This window comes from Colius striatus, chromosome 1 (assembly GCF_028858725.1).
Source record: "Colius striatus isolate bColStr4 chromosome 1, bColStr4.1.hap1, whole genome shotgun sequence".
Lineage (NCBI taxonomy): Eukaryota > Metazoa > Chordata > Aves > Coliiformes > Coliidae > Colius > Colius striatus.
The window spans coordinates 183,539,704-183,566,011 of record NC_084759.1 but is presented as its reverse complement, the minus strand read 5'-3'; the positions used below and the strand labels follow the sequence as shown (position 1 = coordinate 183,566,011).

At 36.7% G+C, this 26,308-nt stretch overlaps 1 protein-coding gene across 2 annotated transcripts in view; it reads left to right on the top strand.

Moving 5' to 3' along the window:
- Positions 1-26,308, top strand: part of CADPS2 (calcium dependent secretion activator 2) — a 303,420-nt gene that overhangs the window by 245,276 nt on the left and 31,836 nt on the right. Inside the window, exons 19-23 of one of the 2 annotated variants that reach the window (XM_062017907.1) lie at positions 6,866-7,007; positions 15,072-15,227; positions 17,959-18,106; positions 19,113-19,127; positions 24,499-24,573. In XM_062017907.1, the coding sequence (XP_061873891.1) occupies positions 6,866-7,007; positions 15,072-15,227; positions 17,959-18,106; positions 19,113-19,127; positions 24,499-24,573 (536 nt within the window). Of the gene's footprint in view, positions 1-6,865; positions 7,008-15,071; positions 15,228-17,958; positions 18,107-19,042; positions 19,128-24,498; positions 24,574-26,308 lie in introns of those variants that run through there. The other variant, XM_062017917.1, reaches the window with a different exon arrangement.

The following is a 26,308-nucleotide window of genomic DNA, read 5'->3' as shown; positions in this document are numbered from 1 at the left end:
GTGGAAATTAGTCACCTTTTAATAGGTGGATATGTTAGCAAGTGGCAAGTGACCATTCTACCAAGAGCTGATTCCCAAGTGGGACATACCTCAGTGCTTATTCCTTAATTAACAGCCTTTTCACCTTGCAAAGTGCATTAGCTGTTGGAAAGAGCTCCCCGTGCTTATATAATTAATTTTACAGTCTTCCAAAGAGAAATAAAAATTCTGCCTTTACCCTAAGTGAAAACCTTTTCCTGAAAGCTATCACCTTCAGAAAGATAGATTTAAGAAAAAAAAATCTAAAAAGGGAAAAACTGGAATGTGGCCTCATGAGGATAAAAAGGCTAGTGTTAATAATTAACAAGGAGAGTGAAGTGGAGTAAATTAGCCATAATAGAGCACACAGTGACTGGCAAAGTCACCTCTCATTATCAAAAAACTCATTAGGAAATGAAGAGGTGGAAATCCCACTGGGTTATTCTCACTCTCCAGCTATATCAGAGATTACTTTTCAGATTTCTTTCAAATGAAGAACTGTTAGGTCACCATATTGCATATTAGGTTAATCTTCAGTGAAATTTGGAGGACTGACACCTGCGTGTTATTCTATCTTAAGAGCTTTAAATGAGCTCTAAATCGTCAATGCAGGAGTCAGTTTTCACATAAACCTGACATGAGCAAACTCCTAACAATAAAGAAGTAATCTAACACAGCATTAAAGAAAACTTACATTTAAGTCTATTTTTCTAACTATGCCACTAAAATATAATGTTAGAAGACTGTGAGATAATGAAAATGCATAATCTTTGCTATTCAATCTTTGCTAATCAAACAGATTATTTTATGTAATACACAAAACATTGTACAAGATTCAAGCCAAATACTTCAAAGCCAATATTCATTCAACGAGAAAAAAACACCTTTTCCAATACAGTGTATAACTTTTTGTGAAGTAAAAGGGGGAAAGGAGAAGTCCTGACTGAAGCTTCACATCTCTATTATGAAGGACTCCATTTTGAGTCACTCAGCTTCTCCATTTTTCCCTGACTTTATTTTGTAACAATGAAGAGTTCCTTCAGTGAGTTCATCAGCGATTGCTTTCCTGCTAAGTCTAACTGAAGAACTACTTTAAAAAAATGGATCGAGAAGTACAATCTTCCAAACCTATAAAATATGTAAACTTTTCTGGCAAGAGCTAACAAATAACAAAAGATGGTTTAAAAAAATGTCATTTACTATAGATACAAGTAATAGATTGTAGATAAACTTGTTGGCATTTTTAAAAATGTAAAGGTTTGAAAAAAATATTGTAGCTCCTGTTATAGTATATATTTTAATGATCACCAAAGTTTCTATCATTCATACACAATTATGTCTGACTGTGTAAAGCTTTGCAGATTGTACAGCAACATTACCCAATATCCCTCTATGATAGTGAAATTATCTTTTCCAGAATTGGATATTTGTAGAGGGAAGAAGGACGTGATGGTCCCAGGATTGTGTCTTGTTTTCTGTAATGACTATGTTACTTTTTGACCACAGACCGTAGAAATCATGTTATAAAGGGGTCTGCTCTAGAGGGCAGTTTTATCTCTGTAGTTGCTTAATTATTTAGATTAATCAGATTTTCAGTGGCTCGAGACAGACATCTTCATTTAAGATGGTATGTCAGGGATACCTTTTAGTGGTATATGCTTAGTTATATGAACTGTCTATATATTTGTCTCATTTTAGAGGTTTTTCAATTGTATATTCAATATTCTGCTCCTTTCCTTGCCAACAGTACATACTTTCGTGTTGCTCAGCAGTATTGCATTGCTATATTGACACCAGTCACTGAAATCTTAAGAGTATTATAAAGTTAACTCATAATCTTAGTTTTCCATCAAGTGAAATGTCTGTGTGCCTCCTCTAAATCAGCCACAGTACACCTCTAAACAGTCCTGATTAGGCTGATGTAGAAAAACCAAAATGTTGACTGTTAGCCTCTAGAAAGCCATTGCTATTATCATGGCTGTTGATTTCAAACAGGAATTCTCTGAGATGTTTTTTCCACTATTGCTGTTGCTAGTAGCAGAGTGCTGAACACCACCAAAGACGGCGTCACCTCCTGCTTTGTTACAGTCTGTGCACTACTTTTGTGCTAGAATTCGTGTATACCATCGTAACCTCTATCTTAAACTACAGGGTGGAGATAAAAAACAATTCAGATTTAAGGTAATCAAAGGAAACTTTATACTTACACCAATACTTCTCATCAAATCGTACACTTCTCATTAATTGTAGTGGGAATCTTTCCTTGTATCAGAGACAGGATTTTTGCTCAGTCCTATTCAGAGCTGCATTGAAACTGTAACCTGCCTTCAGATAAGAGCTACATGTTTTGGTTACTGAGAGCTAACCAGAAGATCCAATGACCTTTTTGACAGAATGGGAGTTTTAGGCACAAGAAAATTGTGCAATAAGGTGTTTGTGTCACTCTGTATTGTGTCATTCTTGTAACGATGAAATAAATTTTCAGTTTGCTTCCACATAGTAGGTCTCTCAAATTCCCTTTTAGAGTATGCCTTGTATGTAAAAATACACAACAATTTGTGTAAGCTGAGATACTTGCAATTTTCACCACAGTTTAAGTAATTGATTAGTAAATGCTCTGTGAAGGCAGAATGTAATATAAACAGGAAATTAATAGAAATGTAAACTGTTTTTTCTTACAACTTACTGGGTGATTTTCGACTGCTATGAATTGAGTATGGAGCCCCAGGGAAATTTCCTTCTTGAAATTTACCATGTTTTTTTTTAAATAGGCCAGAAATTCCAAGTGCTGCTTTCCCAAGAGTCCTGTAGAGAGCAGGATAATTACAGACTGCCTGCCAAAGTGCTAACTTTGTAAGCAGAAAATAGACTTGTGTTAACCTGTGTCATTCTTCCTTTCCTTTGATTCTGCAGAAGCTCTTGAGGACAGCGTAACAGGCTGACTCTAGGATAAGTCCTAAGATATGCATGTATAAGTAAAACCAAAAGAAGCCCCATAGCTTCTGTTGTACACAAGCACAGCAGATCCTTTCACTACTGTTAGAGGAGAAACCTCATTCCGGTGCTGCATTATTAGACTGTACTTTTCATCTCTGATCTTCTCATATTTTAACACATGCTACTTAATATGTAAAAACTGAATAGCTTTCATCGTCAACTTCAGCATTTCAAGATTTTTTCATTTGGGAACCTGTTTCTGCTCCTGTAATCAGTTTTCCATTAATGTTATCTATGCATGAGCGTGCCCTGGCATAGGCTTTCATTTTGTTGTTGTTTGTGTGAATATGAGATGACTCAGATGAAGAGGGTGTGGGGTGTCCATATTGACAAGACAATGGAGGATTAAGCTACATATCTTTGAAGACAAGTGGTAGTTGAGGGATTTGAAGTGTGGCATTTCCTCAAGGATCTCTTGTTTCTCATCTGCACAGGTGGTACCTTTTGGCAAGATCAATTCTAATCACAGGGTAGAGTGCCATGAGTCTGCCGATGATACTCAGCTATATCACTTACCCCTGCACTCCAAGTTCTTTCCCTGCCCTGCAGTAATCCTTGACAGAGATCTCCAGATGGGTAAATCAGAGCTGCCATGTCCTCAGCCCTGGGAAAACAGAATGCTCACCGAGTTGTTGATCCCAGACAGTGTTCCTATGTGTGCCTATGTACAGAGGGATGTCTCTGGATGTGCGGCCATATTAAGAGTCTTTGCCTCGCTTTGGAAAGTTTCCCTTCCCGGCAAAGACATCATGTCAGAATGTTAGGAAAATGATTCATCTTTTTAAGTTGAACACCTTTTATTACCTGTAACTTCTTTAAATTTCATTCTGACTTCCGAATAACATGAGTCACTCTCTTGCCCATGAGGCTTTCTTACTGTAATTCCCAGAGCAGGGCTTATAGCAGAGCATTTTCTACAGCGTGCTTAGAAAAGTGTAAACTACAAGCTCATCCCTTCAAGTAACAGTGATTGCCTGGTTAATGCCAGTTCTGCACCAGTTCGCTGTAAAGCAGCAATATTGACTTTAATTGACACAGTTGTAGTCTTCTTGTTGATTTTAAGCTCAAAGGTGCCTTGAAAAAGTCAGCCTAACATGTAGCTTGATACCACCCACCTTTTGTTTCTCAAAGGCAATGTGCGTCAGCTGTTTACTGTGAAATCTTTGTGTTAATATCCAAATCCTTTTCAGTTGTTATTATTGCTGGTCACAGATGCTGCAGTTTTAAGATATATGAATACAGAAAAAAAAAAAAAGAGCACTTTTGAGTGTCTGGTAAATAATTACACCAGAACTACCTAGTTAACAAGTGCAAGCAGTGCAAATAATAGAGCGTGTTTGTAATGGACCCATAGGTGCTCTCGAGGATAAGTTCTCAAGTGTTTAATAAGAGATGAGCCTATGCCACTGCCTTTTTTTCTCAATGGAAGCCATAATAATCTCTGCCTGCTACCTAGCTGCCTGTTTTCCTGAAACTTCATATATCATATATTCCCACCCATAGGTGTAACGTGGTTGAAACTAGCTAAAGTTTAAAAAAACTTAACAAGAAAGAGACAGGTTCAGTTTGCAGTGGACATAATTCAGGAATGGAAGGCAAAGGAGTTTCTGGAAGTTACAGAAATTAGTTTTATGTGTTAACATGAAATTATACCAGTAGTGGAACAAGAGGGAATGTAATTTCATGAGATGTTGTCTAAAGATTTGAGTGGCATGATCCAGCCTTTTCTTCTCTCTGTTAGAGAGTGTGTTCCATTGTGTCTAGTATGTTCTATAATACACTGTTTCTGTAATGTGATCTATTGTGTCCAGTTCTGGGCCCCTCAGTCCAAGAAGGACAGGGAGCTACTGGAGAGAGTTCAGCCCAGGGCCACAAAGATAATGGAGTGGAGCATCTCCCTTATGATGAAAGGCTGAGGGAGCTGGGGCTCTTCAGCTTGGAGAAGAGGAGACTGAGGGGTAACCTCATTAATGTTTACAAATACATAAAGGGGAGGTGCCAGGAGGATGGAGCCAGAACAGTGTCAGTGATGTCCAATGATAGGACAAGGGGCAGTGGGTACAAGCTGGAACAGAAGAGGTTCCAAAGAAACATAAGGAAAAACTTATTCACTGTGAGGGTGAGGGAGCACTGGAGCAGGCTGCCCACATGGGTTGAGTAGTCTCCTCTGGAGACATTCCAAACCCACCTGGATGAGTTCCTGTGTGACCTCCTCTGGGTGCTCTGGCAGGGGCGTTGCACTAGATGATCGTTCGAGATCCCTTTCAACCCTTAAGATTCTGTGATTCTCTGGTTCTGTGAACAGGAGGAAGCCCCCTTGAAATGCAGTTGTGATGCCCACCTAAATCAAATGAGAAGCTTGGATGCAGAAATAGGTGGGAGGAGAATCCCACAAGAAAATTTAAAACAACAGATGATGGGTGGAAGAAAAGGAGGGCTGACAAAATAATGACAAATTCTCTCTGTGGTTCAGCTTGCCTGTATGATTTCTATGTACACATGGGAATATTCTTATAGCTCCTAATAATATAGTGCTGGATTAATGAGTGAACACAGATACATTCAAAACATGAAACTGCTATTTGTCCATGATGAGACAGGACTTTGGTGAGCTAAGATTTAGGATTTGCTAAGAGAACATTTCAGGGAGTACAAGGAAAAGCAGTGCTGGAGGCAAACTAATTTTCAGGTTTTAGTCATCTTTAGTTTGCATTGTGTATGCAGTTTTTTATGCAGTAAATCCCATCTGTGAGGCAGGTAATTTTCTGCTGCTTCTAGCTACTTTACTCTTCTTGAGTAATATGCTTCATGCATATAATGTCCTCACCAGTCAGCTCCATTTCTTTCAAAAAGCAAGTGATCACCTCTAGGTGTGTTACATGTTGTCAGCTTTTCAAAGAGCTTTAAGCAACTACTTTTCAGGACTTCTGTTAAACAGTTATAATAAATAGCTATAATTACACTAGAGAATTAGCTTCCAGAAGAAAAGTGTAGAGTTAGTGTCCTATAAGATTTTGCAAAACAGTAGAGAAGGCAGAAAAAAAGGCAGGCTTGGCTGCTGAGACTATTTCACATGAACATAGTCTGGCTGGGAGGTATTTTTGTTCGTGGGCATCTTGATGAGCTTTGTACATATGTCAAAATGGGAAAAGCCAGGATTCTGGTGCTGAACTCTGGCCTTTGAGATTTTTATATATGGACATTCACAGGCATACCAAGACACAGTTTCTGTTCAAGAGTTCACTGAATGTCCTGTGCACATATAGGCACTGATTCAGGACTTTGCCAGCTCTGAAGGACACATAGTAGATGGGTAAACTGTCATATTCCCTCAAACACTCCTGTGTCACATATTGTCTTTTTCCATTAAGTGATCTGGACAAAATGCTTTACACCTCTATATCTTTGCACATAGTCTGGTAAGAATGGAATGTTTTACTGTAACCTTTGTTCTTCTTAGCATAAGGGCGATAAAAGTAATATATTGACATTCAAATACTATTTGTTTGGTTTGGGTTTTTTGTTCTGTCTTGGTATCTGTGTACCTAACAAAATTGCTAAGGCTTTGATTCAGCAAAGTATGTTGTTAATTTTAAGAAGATGCAAAAGTCTTCTGGTTCAACAAAGAGCTTCAGTATGTGCCTAGTTTTTGTTATTGCAACATTTTAAAATGTGCTGCAGTGCCCTCATGGAGCACTTCATTTATCTTTTATAAATTGTGTTTCCTATACAAGCTGGATCTTCTTAAAATAGTTTTGTATACTAAAACATTTTAAGAGATACTTTTTCCTATGGCAAAATAAAGTACAGAAAGGCCTGACATTTTTTTGTGTTTTGTTTGTTCTTAAAGCGCTTTTGTGCAATGGGAAGTTCCACAAGCACCTGCAAGAGATTTTTGTTCCTATGGTCATCCGCTACATCGATCTCATGGAATCATCGATTGCCCAATCCATTCACAGAGGTCTTGAACAAGAGTCATGGCAACCTGTAAAGTAAGTGCTTTCTACAGGATCTTAACAAAGCACCTGCCTAAAGCTTTCTGTCTACTCAGGTGTTCTCCCCCCGTTGTCCTTTAATATTCTATTTTTTATTGTATTCCTACATTGTTTATTTCTTCACAGGAGCATCACCAACAGTCTTCCTAATGTAGCTCTTCCAAAAGTTCCAAGTTTGACTCTTAATCTTCCACAAATACCTAGCTTTACTACACCAACCTGGATGACTTCTTTATATGACTCCACGTGTGTATTCTTCAATAACCTTCTGACTGTATGTCAGCTCTGCATGGCCTTGCTAGTGTTCTGTGCAGCTGTATTTGGATTGCATGGTCTTTATGATCTATTAGTTGGAAGTTATTGTTTTTTAGGAGTGAGCCGAGCATGGACCGTTAGAGTTGTGCTTTCTAGTGCATTAAAATGTAGCAGTTTTAAACCTGATAACTTAGAAAATCAACTTGGCAAAGGTCTGTCATAGTATCAATGGTGTTAATGCCCTAAACAACCCAATGACTCTTCAGAATTAATAATCAGTGGGGAACTTTTTGGATAATTTATTTTACATCATGGTTTTGTAAAGTGAGGCAGCCCATTGTAGTTTTGCATGGGTTTGATTCACTTGTATACTGGTTCTGAAAATTATTCATTGCAAGTATTGTCATTAGATTAAATATCCATATTACAGAAAAATAGTAGGAGTTTAATAAGTACTCAGAATAGAAGTATATCCACTTCTTTGTTTGAAAAAAATATGTATTTCTTTTTTATTTCTCCTCACCATTTCAATGTCCTTTTCTTTTAAAAAAAAAAGAATGATGTGTGCACTATTCTATGGGAATACTCCCACAGTTACAGGCCAGAAAGGCTCAAGAAGAACCTGACTTAAGCTAAAATCATATTAGGAAAGGATGAATACAAAAAGATCTGTTCAAGATCCGAACGTTCAAAATGCAAAGCCTGGTAATATGATTTCAAGCCAAGTATTGTTTTCTCAAGCTTTAGAACAGAGTTCAACACTCTTAACAAGCACTCAGATCCATTACTGCAAGAGTTCATAGAATCATGGAAAACCAGATTGGAGGGGACCTCAAGGATCATCTAGTCCAACCTTTCCTGACAAAAGCACACTTTAGGTGAGATGGCCCAACACCCCATCCAGCTGAACCTGAAAAGTGTCCAATGTTGAGGAATCCACCACTTCCCTGGGGAGATTATTCTAATGGCTTCTTGTTATTGTGAAAAATGTTCCTTTTGTGTCCAGTTGGAATCTCCCAGGAGATTGTTGTTCACTGCTAATTCCTCTAAAAGTTGACAAAATTCCTCTTAATCCTTGGCTTTGGTACCTTTTGTGTTTACTATAATAATGGTAGGTTTCTCCTGATGCGCTTATGCAAGTCATTTCAGCTTTGAATACAAACTAATTGGTCTTCCGCTACTCAAATTCCTTTCTGTTATTCCCATGCTTTCAAGGGTTACTTTTTTTCAAAGAAAGGCTTTCAGAGTTAGGAGTTGTTATAATCTTAGATGTAGTCTTCTTACAGTCTGTATTCTAGCAGCCCCATCCGGTAAAAATACCTTGTACATATTAAAATTCTTAGATTTTTATCATTCAATTTATAATTAATGAATAATAAACATGGATTCAGATTGCAGGATGATACTCACAGATCTTTTCTAAGTGAAGGTTTTGGTGTAGCAATAAACTCCTAGACTGTGTTGTCAAAAAATGTGCAAGTATAGCAAAATTCATCCATTGGCTTATCCCCTTGCACATTTGCTGGTATTAAGGTTTGTGTTGTGTATGGGAAAGCAGGCATAACAACCTGAACTAATCAGTGAGGTTTTCAGAGCTTTCAGTGAATGCTGAGGTTGACATGTGCTGTAAGCACTTGCCAGCGGTAGCTGTCGCTCTGCTTCTTCTCAAGAGAAGAGAGGATGAGCAGTGTCTCCACTGCATTGGGTCTTTGTAATGTCATCATTGCAATTCAGCCACCTCAGACAGCATTCAAGAAGAGGTCTGCCAAGGTGCTGGCTCTGTTGTGAACACTTCTTTATATTCTTTTTCCCTAAATATAGAGCTTTGAAGGTGTATTTTAGAAAATGTGCATAAATTGACATTCAAGATTGCAGATAGTTACTGTGGAATTCAAGTAGTGTTTAAAGAATCATCCTGTTTACATCCTACTGAAGAGCCAAATAACTTCTCGGAGGTGCCATTTGTTGTATTTGGATCAAAATATAAATGTGAAGGCATGGCAAACTATTTTTTCCTCTTCCCAAGCTAACAAGTTCCATCCTTCCTGCTGGTTATCATGTCTCAGCTTCTGACAGAAGTGTGTTACTTTCACTATTACATGGAAAAAAGGAGGAAGGTTTTATTTCCTCCACTTCTCCCATCCCATCCTTTTCAGGAAGAACAAAGCTTCCTCTTTCTAGTTAAATTCTCCAATGGGGAGTAACCAAATAGCGAGGTTTCAACACCTGTTAAGCAAAACTCAGTGGTTCCTGTTGTTTCTTCCTTTCAATGTGATAAACATCCCTCCTAAATGAACTTAAGTGGCATATTGTATTGTACATAGAGTCAGTGAAGGCACCTAAATTCGGGAACCCAGACCCTCTGTCAGACATCACAGCTGGCTCCTTCTCTCCAGACGCCAAATCTTTCTTTCCCAGCCCAGTGTGTTCTCTTCCCTTCACCACACAGCTGGTGCTTTGACAAGAAGATGACTATATATGTCACTAGGTTATGCTGGACTTCTCCCTTTCTCTTTGAAAGTGATTTTTGATTTTTGGCCATTTTCTCATTATCAATTTGAATTACTCAATGAAAAATCTGTAGGCAAAAAAGAGAAAGCACTCCATGAGCCAACTGAGTTATAGTGGTACAAACAGATTTCACATTCTCCAGACTTTACTAATGTTCATGTTCATATTCATGCTCTTACGTTCAAGTCCATTCATATTCAGCAGAGCTGTTATGTGCCTATCCAAGAACTTTTGCTGAAGACGTGAAAATATATTCATAGGCATTTTTTTGAGTGCTTTATTGATGAAAATAGATTTGCCCCTCTTTGACGTAAAAGATACTGCAATTCCTTTGAACACTGGTAGAGAAGATTGTTTATTTTTTTTAATTAATTCTTGCTCTTTTTTTTCTTCCAAGATCATGTGTTTTGGAGCAGTAAATATGCTGCTGGTAACAACCCTTAGGAAGTCATTACCTCATTTTCAGTTGTTTTGTCTTAGCCTTTTATTATTGGGCATTGGAGAGGGAGATATGAAAAGGAACAAATGTTATGAGTAGTAGTCTGTTTTTCTTCATTGGTCTCAGGAGAGGACAACTCAGAGGACACCTTGGCTAGACATGCCTTACTATTCCATTTGGCTGAGGACAACATCCTTAAAGAGCAAAGAAGTTTGAATATTCTGTAAAAGCTTCTAATCAGACAGAATGAGGGAGGATTTACCATATTTATTTATTAATTGAAATTTACTTCTTTAAATTGCATTTTTGGTCCATTTTGTATTTTAAATTTAATTTCTCTGGCTCTTCTGGTCCTGGCATTTAGGTTAAATTTGTGAGTGATTTTAATTATTTATGGTTTAATTTATGTATTATTTTCACTGCAGATATGACACAGATTCATTGAGAAAAAATATTGTAGGTACAGACCTGAGATTGCCTATTGCTATCTGGTTCCAGTCTAGTACATCAGATTCACAAAACTAAAGTTCAGCTATAATGAGTGACAAGAAGGACTGGTTGGAACAGTTGCAGTGTCTGATTGTGATATGAAGGGATCTGCTCTGAGTGTGTCTGAGCTCTCGTGCTGGACCTCTCTGTGTGTTTGTGCACTCTGAGTAAGTCAGGAGGCCACATTTCAGCACTGTTTTGAGCAGGTGCATCTCTAGTGCCACATATGTTCCTGTTGTAGTGCTTGCCTACAGTAAAGCAGCAGGAGACGATCTGCATTTTTAAGGATGGATATTTAAAAGTACGGCCATAGAATTGAATGCAAAGTGAAATTTAGCTACTTTCTGTGGAATAAGGAGTTTGAATATAGCTAGTTCCTATTGAATGTTTTGGAAGACAAGTGTCTGCTGTGGGCCAAATTTCTTCCAAAAATACTAAAATGCAAGAAGAAAGAAGCCTCAAGAAATGTGTTTTGGTTGCTTAATCCTCAGGTTGCCTCACTCTTGAACTAAACAATAGGAAGCATGAGTAATTCTGTCCCTTATATCATTGAGAGACCATACACAAGATGTTACTTGCCAAAGTTCTGTTCATACTTCCCCCTCATCTGCTGGAGGATAATAGAGAGATAAGGCTAAAACCCATTGACTCCATAATCATTGAAAATCCTTTTCTGTTGAAGAAATTCTCAGTTGACTTTCTGGGCCCTAAGTATACATCTTGAGGCAGCATAAAGGAAGTAGAGCTGAAACTTAAAAGCTAGGGGCTCACAAAGGGCATAGAGCTGGTAGAGAGTCCTCACAAAACACTTGTGTGTAGTAACTTGGTAACACAAAAAAAACCCAAACCTGAAGAAATTCATAAAATCACCATCTTTGCCCTTGGTAATTTCTACAAGAATGGTAGTCAGCTGCTGTTGAATCTCGTGGTTGATTGAAAATATCCTTAGATCGTTAATATTTCTCCTACGTTTTCATATCCCAAGCTACCTTATGGAGTTCCACTTCTAGGCAAGAAATGTTATATTCTACATCTACTCTGAAGTCATATGTGTTCTATTAGTGGGCTGTTTCACTAATTGCTACTTCTAAGGTAGCTAGAAAGCCTGGTGGGAAGCTGCCTCTCTCATCTGTCAGTGGATAAGTGAAATTACTTAGGAGGCTGTATGCAGCTTCTAAGTTTAATACTCTGCAGGGTCTTGAAGAAACATGTTTTGGGCCTTTTTTTTTTTGCTCCGTTCAGTATGATGCAAAGCATGAAGCCATAAAAGAATTCAGATTAAAGTGGACTTCTGAAGATTCTCCATGAATGAAGTCCATTCTCCAGCCAAAGTTTGACCAAATGCAAATTTAAATTTCCATTTAAAAAGAAAGATAAGATGGGCATAACATTTGCCTTTCTTAATCATTGGAAACCTTGCAATGACCTCAGTGGAGAACTACATAGTACCTTTCACACAAAGAACTAGTGCTGAGAGCTGAAGCTGTGACCAGCAAAACAGTGGAGTTTGGGCTTAATATAAAATTTTTAGATACCTATATTGAATGTCATTTTTAGAGAAAGACTAACAGCTCTGTTTCCTGATAGAGCACTATTATTTCATCCACTAGTTTGAAGTAGCTTTACTATACATGTTCAAATAAAATTTTTTCAATGGCCAAGGAGGTGTCTTCTCCCTTCATAAAAAAAAAAGTTGATTCTGGAATTAGGGATGTAGCTTTCAATTCTTTCACGGTTTTGTTCAAATTCAGGAATTCCTTCTGCTGCCAAGAAGAAGTAAAAACTGAGTTTAGCTCTTCTTCATGTCACATTTTATGTACTATTAAACCTGAAGTCACATAACATAGTAGGGAAAGCAAATCTGTAGACTGTACAACCACTTCAGGATATTAAGGTATGTGCTGACAATTAATAATATTTCTAATGCTTTTACTGAATAAGGGCCATAAAAAATCCTAAAATCCAAATAAAACAAGTGTCTGGTACAAATAGCAGTAGCAAGGTGATTCAAATCACAGTTTTCTGCAGCATTTAACAAAGAAATTAGGCACCTGTGTCTAGATGTGTGAACCAGGAATATCTGTTGTAACACTTTATTTTCCTTCCTCATCTTATTAGTGTAATATGTTAGTCAAAATCAAATGTCATTGGACAATGCTGAATAAAAAATTGAAGAATGGGACCTCGAAATGATATGAAGGAAAAATAAATGAATTTGGAAGTATAATGAAAGTAAATTAAGCGGCTGCCAGGGGGTGAACGTGCATAAGAATACGTTGATGTTATCGAGACCGCGTTAATCTTCCTGAGTCCTAAAGAATTTCATTTCAAATTCCATTAGGCAAACAATAAAAAAAACATGGAAAAATTAAAAATGGTTAAATTGTATGACCTGATGATGAAAACTGGTAGTTCTTTTTCTTGAGAAAGTTCAGTTTGTTTTGAGGAAAATCTATGTTCTTAGCGACTTTAATATATGTACTGAGATTGTTTACATTTCTATCCCTATATGATTTGTCATCTTCTTTCACCCCAGCTGTCTCAAAAATTGACTTAGTCACTTTTGAAACAAATAAGTTGTATGACGTAGCATCTACAACTTCACTTGCTCCCAGTGTGCTCAGCAGATGTAATGAAATCTTCAATATTTCCTTGTCATATAGCTTAAGAAGCAGTCCAACAGAATTATAAACTTTCTGAGAAGTTTCATTGCTTTGATAATTCTGTTTATTAATTAAATTTAGTGGTATATAAAAGTGCTCCCTATTCAGTTCCAACCTTCACGAGTAACATCTCTGTGCAACTTTGCAGTCCCATGAGCCTTATTCCTCCTTCTACTCTTTTCTTCCAGGAGCACAATACAGTGTAAAACTAATAATTACTATTTAAATAAGTGGAGAAAAGACACAAGATATCAAAAAAACCTGTCTAGAACTGCAGAATATCCTGCTACACATAGTGAAGATATCAAAATGTTTACCGTTTAAAACCAAAGCCAAAGTCACGGTCGAGGGTCAACTTTTCCTTAGTGAGTGCCCCTGCTCCCAGATTGTCACCCTCTGTCACCCTTGGGCACTGAGATGGCATTGCAGAAGACAGCAATGACTCTGAAGCTGTGGTGATGTGAGGGCAGTGAGGCATAGGGGCTGAAGGGTGGATCCGGAAGGTGGTGGGGTGCTGAGAGAGCAAAGCAGTGCTTCTGCTGTATCTTTAGAGCCCTGAAAATAAGCTGTGCTTTACTTCACTACACCAACTGCTGTCTTGGCCAACCTGGTGTAAACTGGTGGTGCTGCTGCTGTCTGAGGGGTGCATTAAGTGCTCCAACAATAGAGGTCCTTTCTGTTTTCCCTTTTGTTTCCCTTGCTCTGTCCTGAGCACACCCACTGACTCATTCCATGAGAGCTGAGGTCACTTAATGCTATGATAATTATGTTCTTTTGTCATAAGGCAGAAGAAAGAAAATGGTAGTTGTGACATAATTAAACTACTTGGATCTGAACTGAGACCGTCAGGTCGAGTTTTGGTTGCTTGTGTTATTGACATCCTGGAATACCGTGCTGCATAGTGTAACTGTCCTTAAACAATAACTCAGGCATTGCAATATGAAAATGTAATTAATCCACAATGACAGTGGAAGCATAACTATAGCTACTGATGAGATTACCTTTAAATTGTTTTATTAGAAGCAAATGTCTTTAAATTTAGCAATCAGTTCAGAGTGAAATTAAAACGTTAAAACAGCGTAGATGATCTGATGTGAGAGAGAGTTGTATTAGTCCCTTGTTTTGTTTGTATTCAGTTTTCTTTAAATAGCTTCTGTTCTCTTCTTTCCACCAGGATCTGACGTTATTCCCTCAGTTACAATTAATGATCATTTATCAAGGGACTATTTGTCTGGATATCTCTTTTATATTATTACTACCTACTATTATCATCCTTATTCCTTTGGTAGGCTTCAGTGTTATGAAGGCAACAAAACATGTGCAAAGTCTTTACTGTTTTGAAAAGGTCCTTACTTATTAATAATTCCTATACACTTTATTTTTTCCTATCTTGATCTGAAATTTGACCTACTTCATTTTCCATGTTCACCAGCATCCCATTTACCTCCTTAGCCTGTCATATTTCTCAGCTAACAGATGAGAAAACTTTTGTTTTTTCACCCTAATGGCAATTATTTTAAATTTTCCATGACCATTTTCACATTCTTGGAATAAGAACAACTATGCTATGAGATACAGTGAAGTCAAGGAGGAAGATGGTGAGATAAGGAAATCTTAATACCTTAGATAATTCTGTGGCAACTGGGATGGACATCCATACATTTATCTTCTGTTTCTTGGGGACTTTTGTTTCGTTTCTTATAGCAATGGCTCAGCTACATCAGAAGATCTTTTCTGGAAACTGGATGCTCTGCAGATGTTTGTTTTTGATCTTCACTGGCCAGAACCAGAATTTGCCCACCATTTAGAGCAGAGACTTAAACTCATGGCAACTGACATGATAGAAGCCTGCGTTAAAAGGTACAGTTGAAGTAATCAATTAAAAATTGGGAGAGATTTGAAAATTAACATAGGAAAAGCCATACTGACTTGAAGAGGTCCATTTGGAGCAGAATCCTGTCTCAGAAATCAGAGCAACTGTAAAGAGATCATGACTTGTGTGTGTTTCTCAGCATCTGGCAATTGGCAATTTGGCAACATCTAGGAAATACCAAGGAGAATTTCTACACACATTGTGAACAGCTCCTTGGAAGTGAATAAACCAAATCTCTTTTCTGTTCCTTATTTGTGGCAAATATTAACAAATCTCAGAATTCTACTAGGATAAATCCTTTTTCTTTTTGTACATTTCCCTTCTCCATTGCTGTACTATTCTCCGTGTTCAGTTAATAATGCTACTCAATTTGTCGATATTTTAGAGTACTGTCTGTAAGAGATACACAGCATTTCTGCATTTGTACAATAAACAAGACTGTGTGTAAGCCATCCAACTGAAACCAAGTTTTCAATTGCTAAACTCCTGGAAATTTGAACATAATGGGTTTTTTTCTTGAGCTATATCTTAAAAATCTGGTTATGTTCTTTTTAATTAAGCACAGATGATCTAAAAAGATCTATCTCTGTTGTAGCTTTCAGTACATATCATTGACTTTAGAAGAAATACCTGTATATCTAGGAAATTTGCAGGGGTGTCCTCTTGGGTGCTTCAGAAGCCATGATCTTACATACAGAGACGGCTTAGTCTGGACACAAAACACTTACAAATAAAAAAAAATTAATAGAAGAATGGGGAAAATAAAAAAGTTTTTAGACAATTTGATAATGTCAACCAGAAAATATGTAACATTGAGAATGAAGACTAAAGAAAAAGAGAAATTCCCTTTAACATCCGCTACGGTTAAATCTGATAACACAGTGTTTTATTACTTTCTATAGTAGTAAGTAGGAACAGCAGAACTAGGAGAACTTCAGACCTAGTAAGCCTGTTGCTAGAGCTACAGTGATGAAATCATGTTTAAAAAGGGCATAAGCATTTCACAAATATTTCTAGTTGATATTTGAATGGGGACGATGTAGTGAATGGAATAAAGTGTAAGCTCAGTAGCAAAGGAAGGTGAGAAACAATATCTACTAAAAGTGGAGTTGTGTAAGCCTACATCCATCTGTTACAAAGAATTTGATGTAGAAGCTCAGTCAGCTACAAATATCTAACAGATCTTAGAGAAATGCTGAAATCTCAAAGGACTGGAAGAATATCAGTGTAATCTTAGTCTTAAAACCATAAAAGGAGTATCACTGAGTTGAAGTAATATATTGATTATATTGACTTCAAGCCTGATAAAGATTAAAAAGAAAACATTTTTTTAAAAATTAAGTCTTTAGACACTCATCAACAGGACTAAAATATCAAGATGCATATAATTAGTACTAATTGAAATAATTTATTGAACAATGAGACTTTTCAGATTCATCTTATTAAAAGATGGTTTACATGTGGGAAAGGCGATTGTATTATTACAAATACTTGGATTTCTTCTAGGCTATAAATCTAATGCCACATGTTGTCATTATCTAAAACTTTGCACCACACAGGTTTGACTGTGTGGATTTTATTGGCCCATACAAAATAGGTTAAGAGTGGCTCACTTCCAGGATCACAACCAGAAGCTGAGAACAGAATTATTGATACAGAGGTATTACAGAAAGAATTCCTTATGGCTGAGGTTTTAGTCTGTAATATCAGTCCTGACATCTTTGCCGCTTGCTTTTGTAGAGAGTAAGAAGATTCTGGTGGCAATAATGAAAGCTTAATTAATATAACATAATGATTCTAGTGTTGATACATAAAATGTATTAATATTTTAGAGTTAATACATAGCCTGCTAATGTTAATGCCCTAAGTGTGTTTTAGTGTGGCCAAAGATACTGTACATCAGAAAACAAAAGAAAGCGTATTATATCCATAGGATGGATGGTATTAGACAGTAACAACTCAGACAAGAATGAGAAAGCTATTCTATTATAACTCTCATTGTGATACTAATATGATCAGTCAGAATTTTTTAAATGGAAATCGGATGTCTCTGTTCTCATCTTCCTAAAATATTGTGTCAGCTTCTGTAACCTGCATTTAAAATTGGAAATGAAAGAAACCCTTAATTTTATGTTTATGTATTCTCAACTATTATAATTTATTTCTGTGACAATGCTCCCTATTTACACTGGTGTGAGAAGAAAATAGGGGGTTTTGTATTATTATCCCAATACGTCTTACTTTCCAACATATTCATATTTTCTTAATAATAAACTCATTTTCTCAGCAAAATTATCTTTTCTATTAAAGTCAGAAGACAGTTTTTTAATTCTGTTTCTTAGAATATGTGGTAGAAGTATGTGGTGTGATTAACTTCATTTTAACATAGAAGAGCTGGAAAATGTGGAGTATTTTTGTAGCTTTAAATTGTTCTTAATCATCCTACAAGGAAGCATATTGTTGTCTATTAGGCAAGAAGATGATACTTCTATTATTAAACTGAATTAGCTGAAGCAGTGCAGAACCTTGAGATTGCCATCAATGCAATTGTTTCTTGAACAGGAGGATATTCTGCACTAACAGGATTTTATTTCTAAGATGTTCTCACATGCATATACATTATTAAGCCAGCATGTTTGGTAAGATTTATGCATTTGTATACTGGTTGTTCAGAATTATCAGAAGGTCTCGTATTATTAACTGTGTTTTAATTAACAGAACAAGAATTGCATTTGAACTCAAGCTGCAAAAGACAAACAAATCAACAGACTTGCGTATCCCTTCTTCACTCTGTACAATGTTTAATGTCTTAGTTGATGCCAAAAAACAGACAGCTAAACTCTGCATATTAGATGGAGGACAAGAGGTAAGTGGAATTTTGTATGTTTAATTCCTGTATTTGGTTAAAATGAAAGACCTCACATTGCAGACAGTCCTTAATAGATTAATTTAAAACCAAGTGAAATGTGTCACGTAGCTCTGCTTGTACAGGAGCATGCAAAGACTGCTCCCTAGAATCATCACGCAAGACAAAACCCCTCATCTTCCACCAGAGAAGACACAGAGTGCTTCTGTAATTTATTTGCTTTGACCTGTGAGTCTGTTGAACACTCAGAGGATTTCTTGACTCACAGCCCCTCCAGGAATTTCTCTTGGGTTTCAGCAGAGTAACAGCCTACTTCAGGATTCTTTTGTAATAGTAAAATATAGCCAAAACATTATCATTTGCAGTAGGTTTTAAAAAGTAAGTAAAAAGTAAGTAAGTAAGTAAATGAAAAAGATTTATTTTTAAGTGGCTCATTTACCCAGCATGCATGCCTGTATGTGTGCTGATATTAGAGGAAAGAAATAATCAGGTAATTTAATGGGATTTTCTATTTGATCTCTGAGGACGGGGACTATTTTGACAGTAATCTGCTACCAGGAATGTAGATAGTCCACAATGGAACACTGGTGTGCTTTTGAAGGATATTTAGACTTCAGTGACTACTGTCCTTCCCATGTCATCACTCTCAACAGGAATAATCTGTGACATGAAAAAGGACATACTACACAGACTGGTGAGATCACCAGCATCAAATGAAAACTGTTCTTGTGCTAATGCATCGGCAGTGTAATTTTGTTTGGTTTGGTTTTGGAGAGAGGGTAAAAACTTTTGTGAGAATTTGACAACAAAAACGTATGTCTGCTTTGGTCAGTTTTACATCTGTGTTATTTGATTATTTTATTTCCATTGATTTTTCCATTTTTATACTGTGCATATTCAATGTAATTGTCTTTTTTTTTTCCCCAATTCAATGAGACATTCATCATTTTCCTGTTCTACCCTGTCATCTTTATTTTTCCTTTTGGTTTTCTGTGACATGAACCAGTTTGCTAGTCAATGGGTAAGTGTCTTTGCATTGTTTTTTAACCTAATCTTTTGTTGTTGTTGTCATTAACAACCACTTTTTATTTTCAATGGTGATATTTGGTGTTCCAGTTAATTTGTTAGCCTAGCCCTCAGAATTACTTTTCAGCTCGATGCTGCTACAGACTGATCACCAGCTTCTCAATTCTTCCTTCTTTGTTCATCCTCTTAAGGTGATTCCAGATGGATTCTTGACTCTTCTGCTTTTCAGTGTCCTGTCTTAGAGGGTCGCAAAGTTATGGACTCTTTCAGTGGGGCAAAAGAGCAACAAACAACTTGTTTCAGGCTCACCAGAAGTAAATCGCAACAAGCAACTCTTTTCCTTAGGCCAACACTTCCATTTCATCTTCTTCTTACTGTCCGAGTAAGAAAACTTGCAAGTACACAGGTACACACCACTCGGTGGGGACAGAGAGTACCAGTACCTCTGCAAAGACCTGCAGACAAACGGTATAGCCTCATTCTCCACAGTAACACCATTTCTCTCATCTCCTCTGGATGATGCCTTCTGTATTGTCAATTAGTCCCCCACAGAGCCAAAGTTGCGCATTCACAGTTATCTTTTAGATTACAGACTCTCACCAGATTCTCTTCTGAAATCTTCCCATTCTCTAGATTTTCAAGCTCCATCAAACACTCTTCACACCATCAAAACAGAAATACAACCTTTGTTCTCTACTAGTTCTGGCCATGACCCCCACTGCTTACAGTGCTTCTTTTTAGTGCAAGAGTTTGATAATTTAGCATACCTATGATGAAATACGTACTTCTTTCAAAGTCTCCAAGTTAACCTTTATCCCAGTTCATCTAATAAACCAAAGTAACCTGTATTTCTTCATATATTGGAAATTATCAGATACAGTGGAAACTTCTTTCTTTCTCATAAACTTTGTATTATTATCTATCTGTTTCTTCTGTTCCCAAGGCTCTTTTTGAAGATTGAGGAAAAAAAACCATCCTTTTAGTTGCTTGTAGCTGATACTGTTGTTCTAAGTGAGTCAAGGTCTGTTGAGTGAGTTACTTCTGGAATCTGCCCATCTGTCAAAGCAGGCAGGAGAGCATCTCGTAACATAAACAGTTGCATCTTTGTACATTTCAAATTACTCCTACTGAGCCACTTGGTCTTGAAACCTTTTCCATATTACCTTCTTTCCCTTGTCCTCTTTCATCTTCATTTTAGTCTCAGACGTGGTCCTTTATGCCAGTGAAGAAAAGCATTCCTTAAGATCTAAGTTAAAAATTTATGAAAAGGCTGTTCATTCCACACAAGACTGAATATCTATCTGACAGTTTCTAGAACTTATTCTGCAAGTGATGGAAGGTATTATTTAATGAGTTAGATTCAAACATCTCCTTATATACAGCATACTGTTTTCATTCCCTATATGGAGCTATAAGCAGCTGTGTGTCTTGTTCAAGTAGAGTCAGTTAGATGCAGAAATTTTCACCCTGAATTTTCAGAGAGAAAGGAATTCTTACTTACAATGTAATTAAGGCATTCTGCTCATGGTTAGCAATCATAGCACCTTGAGTCTAGAGTTTGAATTTGATTGAATCCCCAGGTTTCCTACATGATTTCATGCACTGCTCACCATTCTCCCAAATGTATTCCAGTTAAGTCCACTCTCACAGTCACTAAGCCTTCCACTCGGGAGGGCTTCCTCCTCTCCTTTCTTTCTGGATATCGTCTTAAAGCTTCAGAGAAGCACAGTACAGTTTGGTTGCAGACGTGATCAGTACATTGTGTTTAAAGAAAGCTCAGCTGGCTGGATGCCTTCTGCTTTGGTTGGCAGTTGCCCCAGGAGGGTTTGAGAAGCAGGCCCAGGGGAAAATTGCCCTATCTCAGCCTAGCTTGGTGCCTGGTGCTGCCTGTGACCTACTTCATGGACAACCAGAATGGCAACTTGTGGACTATGAGGGGAGGGTACAGCAAGACAGCTAAGTAACATACTAGTTGCTGCTATTTCTCTAACAGTTGCTTGTACATCTTCTTAATTTCAAGTGAATGTAATCTTGGATAGTTGTACGGTGAGCAGTACTCCACTTTCTTCTTTCCTGAACCAGAAGCCCCTTAGTAGTCTCTGGATCCCAAGTCAAATGAGTAACAGCAGTAAGGGAAACCTTTTCTACCACAAAACATTCAATTCAGAGATTGTTTGGCCTTTGTTAATCATGACAAATAGCCTAAAACCTATTAACTTACAATTTTATGGTCTAGATGCTGCAGTATTCTGACAACATTTACTTTTTTATTATGATAGGTAGGAATCCCACAGAAAACATTGCTGAAGGCAAGAATCATATAGAAAATATTTCTGGGGCCACTTAGATTGACAAATCATTAGATCCAAGAAGGACTTTAGATCTGAGTCATGGCTTATTTGTTGTTTTATGTAACAGGGTACCATGAACAGAGTAGATCTCATTGGTCTGTACTATTGAGTGTTTCATAGTGGATCATGTATAGAAGATATTGTAATTGTTTCAGAATTCCAGTCTCTCAATACTTTGTCTTGCTTATAAAAGAAGAGAGATATACTTTTCAAATCAGGGAAAAATAAGTGATATGCTGTCTTAGTGGCATGTGGCCCAGCCAGTGCTATGTATATGTGTAGAAAAATTTAGGGAAAAGTGGTCTTAAATCTTATGAACTTTGTTTCTGGAGCTGTTTTGGTTCATAGAATTCAGGGAGAAGATCCATTTGGCTGCATAAGTAACAGAGGATTATAGCTGATTTGATGGTAAAAGTGCAGAAAGTTTAATAGATATGTAATCTTGTAATGTTATATGTTGGCAGTAGCAGTTTCTATTCAGATGGTCATGTGCGATTTATTCTCCAATATTGGGATACAGTGAGGTAGAATCAAAAATTAAATTGAATATATTGTAGAAACAATTAAGTCACGGTTCTCAGCTGATCACCACAGGATTTAGGAAAAAACCTCCTCTCTTCTTACAAAATCACAAGTGACAAAAGACACTCAAATACTTCATCTCCTTGCAAACACTGCTAGGAGCAGAGACACACATTTGAAAGACCAACTGGATTGCGTTTGAAAGACAGTCCTGTTTGATTATATCTCCTGACACACTTTGCCACTATGGATAGTTTTCTCCCATATACCTCCTACAGCTGCAGCTGTATTTCATATTTAACTGTGAGTTAATCTAGGGCAGATGGAAAGACAGAGCCCCCTTCAGATGCTTTGAGATGATGCTGAAAGACTTCAGAACGTGTATTCACATAATTTAGTTGTGGGAGCTGACTTCTCCAAGTTCAGACTACATGTGGATTGTGATCACATCAGCCAGCAGAGGAATGTAAAGGCACAGCTGTTAATAAGTGTGTTTGGAAAAATGGTGAAGATTTGTCTGTTCTCACTGAGCAAGCTCAGACGTAGAAAAGTTGCAGTCCTACAGCTGTTGATTTCAGGATCATGCATATAGCCTTGTCAGCTCATATGATTTTACCATGAATTCTACGTTTGCCATCTTCTTTACAGCCTCTTGCTTGGAATCAAATGATCTTCCATAAGGATATGAAGTTTCGTTTTGTAGGGGGGTGGCTGACTTAGTGGAAGTTCACATTGGAGAAGAGTAGGTTAAAAAGTCTGTGGTCTCATAGTTTGCAAATTTTAAGTGTCATGATTTGGAAGCTTGTTGTGAATTTTGAATAATGTGGTTTAGTTCTTGTTTTTCCTGGTCCCACAGTGAAGTTACAGATTATATTCCTACAAAATCATATTTGCCTTAGGGTGAAAAAAAACAGGGAAGAAAAAAAGCAAAAATACAGGAATTGATCTTAGAATATACATAGATCCATTAACTAAATGTGCTGTGAAGATAAATGGTGCAGACACTTCATGGGAAGGACAACTGTGACTTTTCATGGATCATACAAATATGTATAGTTTTGACATGCATCTGTGAGAGAATAACTATTCACTGTTTTCAGAGAGTAAGAAACCATTGCTTTCTTAAGACTGCATAGGCAACAGATGTCAAGACAGTTTGGGGTGATTTAAGTCCTCAGCAGATCAAGATAATATTATCTGCTCAAAAAATTAATATTATTAAAAAATACATATTCTGGAACTATAGAAAATTATTTTCCAAGTGGTTTTAAACTTTAAAGGAAGTTAAAATGAAAAATTAGCACACTTGATGTTGGTATCTGGAACAGATACATATTTGTGGGTAAACACGTCACACAGCTCTATTCTCTCTTAATTTAAATGCAAGTTTGGTAGGTATGCTGTTTAGAAAATCATTCCTAATATATTAAGCAGATCAGATTTACTGTTTTGGTTTGTATGGCAGCTCTGAGACAGATGAAAAATAGCCTTTAAAAACTTACAACTCTGAAAACTATTGAGCTGGCAGCTGCTAAGTTAGGCTAATGTTTATATTGACCTCCGTACTTTTACTCCAAGCATTATGCTGTTAGCTGTTCCAAGTAGCCTTGAACTATGAAGATAGGGTTAGTCTTTACAAGTCACATTTTCTGTGAAGTGGCTATTGGGGACAATCTTTGCTGTCAGATAAATGTTTCTAAAGTAAGAATTACTGTTTAAATTGATGTGCCTCCTTGACAGAATGGGGTCCCTAGTTCCTGTTAATTTCAGGAGAGAACTCTGTAGTATTATCTAAAAAGTCTGTCAGATTTATTTTAAAAGCATTTACTTAAAGACATCTCCTTTATGATAAATAAAAAGGCTATGGAGAATGAAGCCTGTTTTATTATGCCTTTTATGGCCTATTAATTTGTTACCATCGATTCTGCTTTGTTGGTGAAATTTTAATTTCGCCCTTGCTTGAATATGTTGTAAGATTTGTATAAGCTGCAGCTCGCTGTGCTAACAGAAACACTCTTTTAGGATGAACAATTGGAGCTCATTTTATTTCTAGAGGACATTTAAAATAACTTATGAATGAGAGTTGTCAGACATGAAATGCTGTATTAATTAAATCTTATTCTAGTCTTTTTGCTTTCCCAGCTAAACCAACTCTTTAGAAAAAAAAATACATGGCCACCGTAATTATATAGGAGAAGACAAAAAGTATCCTTCACATTCCTTTGCCTGAATAAGAATAAGAACTCAATTCATCTAAATAATAACCCCATTAGCTGCTTAACTCAACAGTGTACATGGGAAAATTTTCAACACAGAATGTAAGGAAGTGTTGATTGGGTGGATCGTTTTCAAGGGTTTGCTCTTCTGATGTTCAAAATGATAATTTTAAGTAAATCTGATCTGGCAGGGTTATCAGCTTTGTACCATTTATGACTTATGACAAAAGTGTGTGTTCATATACATGCTAATGCTTCTTTATCTTTTGAACTCTAGCAACAATACCATTCAAAAATAGATGACTTGATTGAAGAAACTGTTAAAGAAATTATTTCACTTCTTGTTTCAAAGGTAAAACTATTTAGATTTTTATTTGTAATAAAGCAGAAACTAGATCTCTAATTATTGAACTTCTGAAATATCTTTGACTATCACACAGTTTTTCTATACGCAGTGAGACGGGGGGGGACAGCAGCATGGTTTGGAAATAACAGTCATGCAAATAATCTTAAATTTACAAAATTAAATTTTATAACCCAAAGGTAAACAATTTCTGTGCAACCTGCTAACCAGATAAGTTTCTCTTATCTGTTTCTGTAACAGATAACTGCTAGCAGCTAGTAGAACTGGCAGGACTTGGTGATGTCAATATTATTCCAAGTAATAGCATGTTTTATTTTTTGTTTCATTTTTCACATGAAAATTTTATTCCTGTTATGAAATAGTATTTTAATTTTACATTTGGAGATAGACAAAAAGCAAACTGTTGGTATAACTTTTTAATGGAATTTTGTTCCACAAACCATTTAATTTAAAAATATTTTATAAATTGTTATTCCGTGAAATTGACTCTGTAGGGTTTTATATTTAAAAATAAAATATGTTTTAGCATGATATAGGGACCTGGAGAATAAGTGAAGAAAACTTTAACAATGTCTTGTGTTACTAAAGCATTGCTACTTCAATAGAAGTCTTAAGTGCTTTTTATAAAACACAAGCTTTCAGTCCTTCAGGAAATGACAGAAAAGAAAGATTTCCTAAGAAGTTTGCATTGCAAGCTACCCAAAAAATACCTGATTTTCAAAGCAAGAGAAGCAAGCCATTTATTTACAACTTGTGAGTGAGTGACAAAAAAATAAGACTCAGGCCATATTTTCATCATGCCTTCGTTTCCACTTGTCACAAATTGCTGGCAGGGGGTGAGGGGAGATTTCAGATTGACACCCACCATGCTTGCACAGGAGCTGAAGAAGAAGGCTTTGTAGAATCATTTTAGAAGTTTGAGCAAAATGTGTCCATCGACTGACAACCATGTGTAGCTATCAATCACATTTTTTTCTGAAGTGAAGTTAGCTACAAATGATTCAACTTGACGGTTTCAAGTTTTACAAGCCACTTACCTTCACTACAAACTAACCTGTCAGTTCGTGATTTTGGTGTTATTGGAGAGGAAGAGGAAGAAACGGCATTTAATCAGAGTAAATCATGCTATTAAAAGCTAACATTTTTTATTACTTTTTTAATATCTGATATTATAAAAGAAGAAAATAGTCATATTCCTCCTGGATATATGTACCAGAAATTCCAGAGACAACTGCTGTCAGTACAGAGGGATTTGAATTTAGTAGTTATCATATATACTATTACCAGAGATTAAAATCTTGGAATAGAAAGCAAACATTCTGTCTTAGTGGATGATCATTAGAAGCTTAACTGGTCTCTCCTCAGTTGAGATATTAAATGACAATGACATCCTCATTGCTTCTGTTTCAGCCTTCCTCTGAGGGTACGGAGGAAGGCTGAAGTTTCATTCTTGGTTTTGGCCAAGAAAAATGCACATCAATGTGCATGATATCCATGTGTGTTCTTTTTTCATCTAATAGATTTCCATTGTTTTTTAGCCTTTGCCTCTGTATTGTTTCCTTTGTGTTTCTGTGGAATAAATGTTTCAATCATTATTTTTAGCTGCAAGTCATCTATAAAAATGAAAACATTACCTTCACTTCAGTGAGACTTTACTTTTTAAAGATTATATTGTGTATTTTGTACGCAAGACTTACCAAGCTAAAGTACTTACTAAAACACA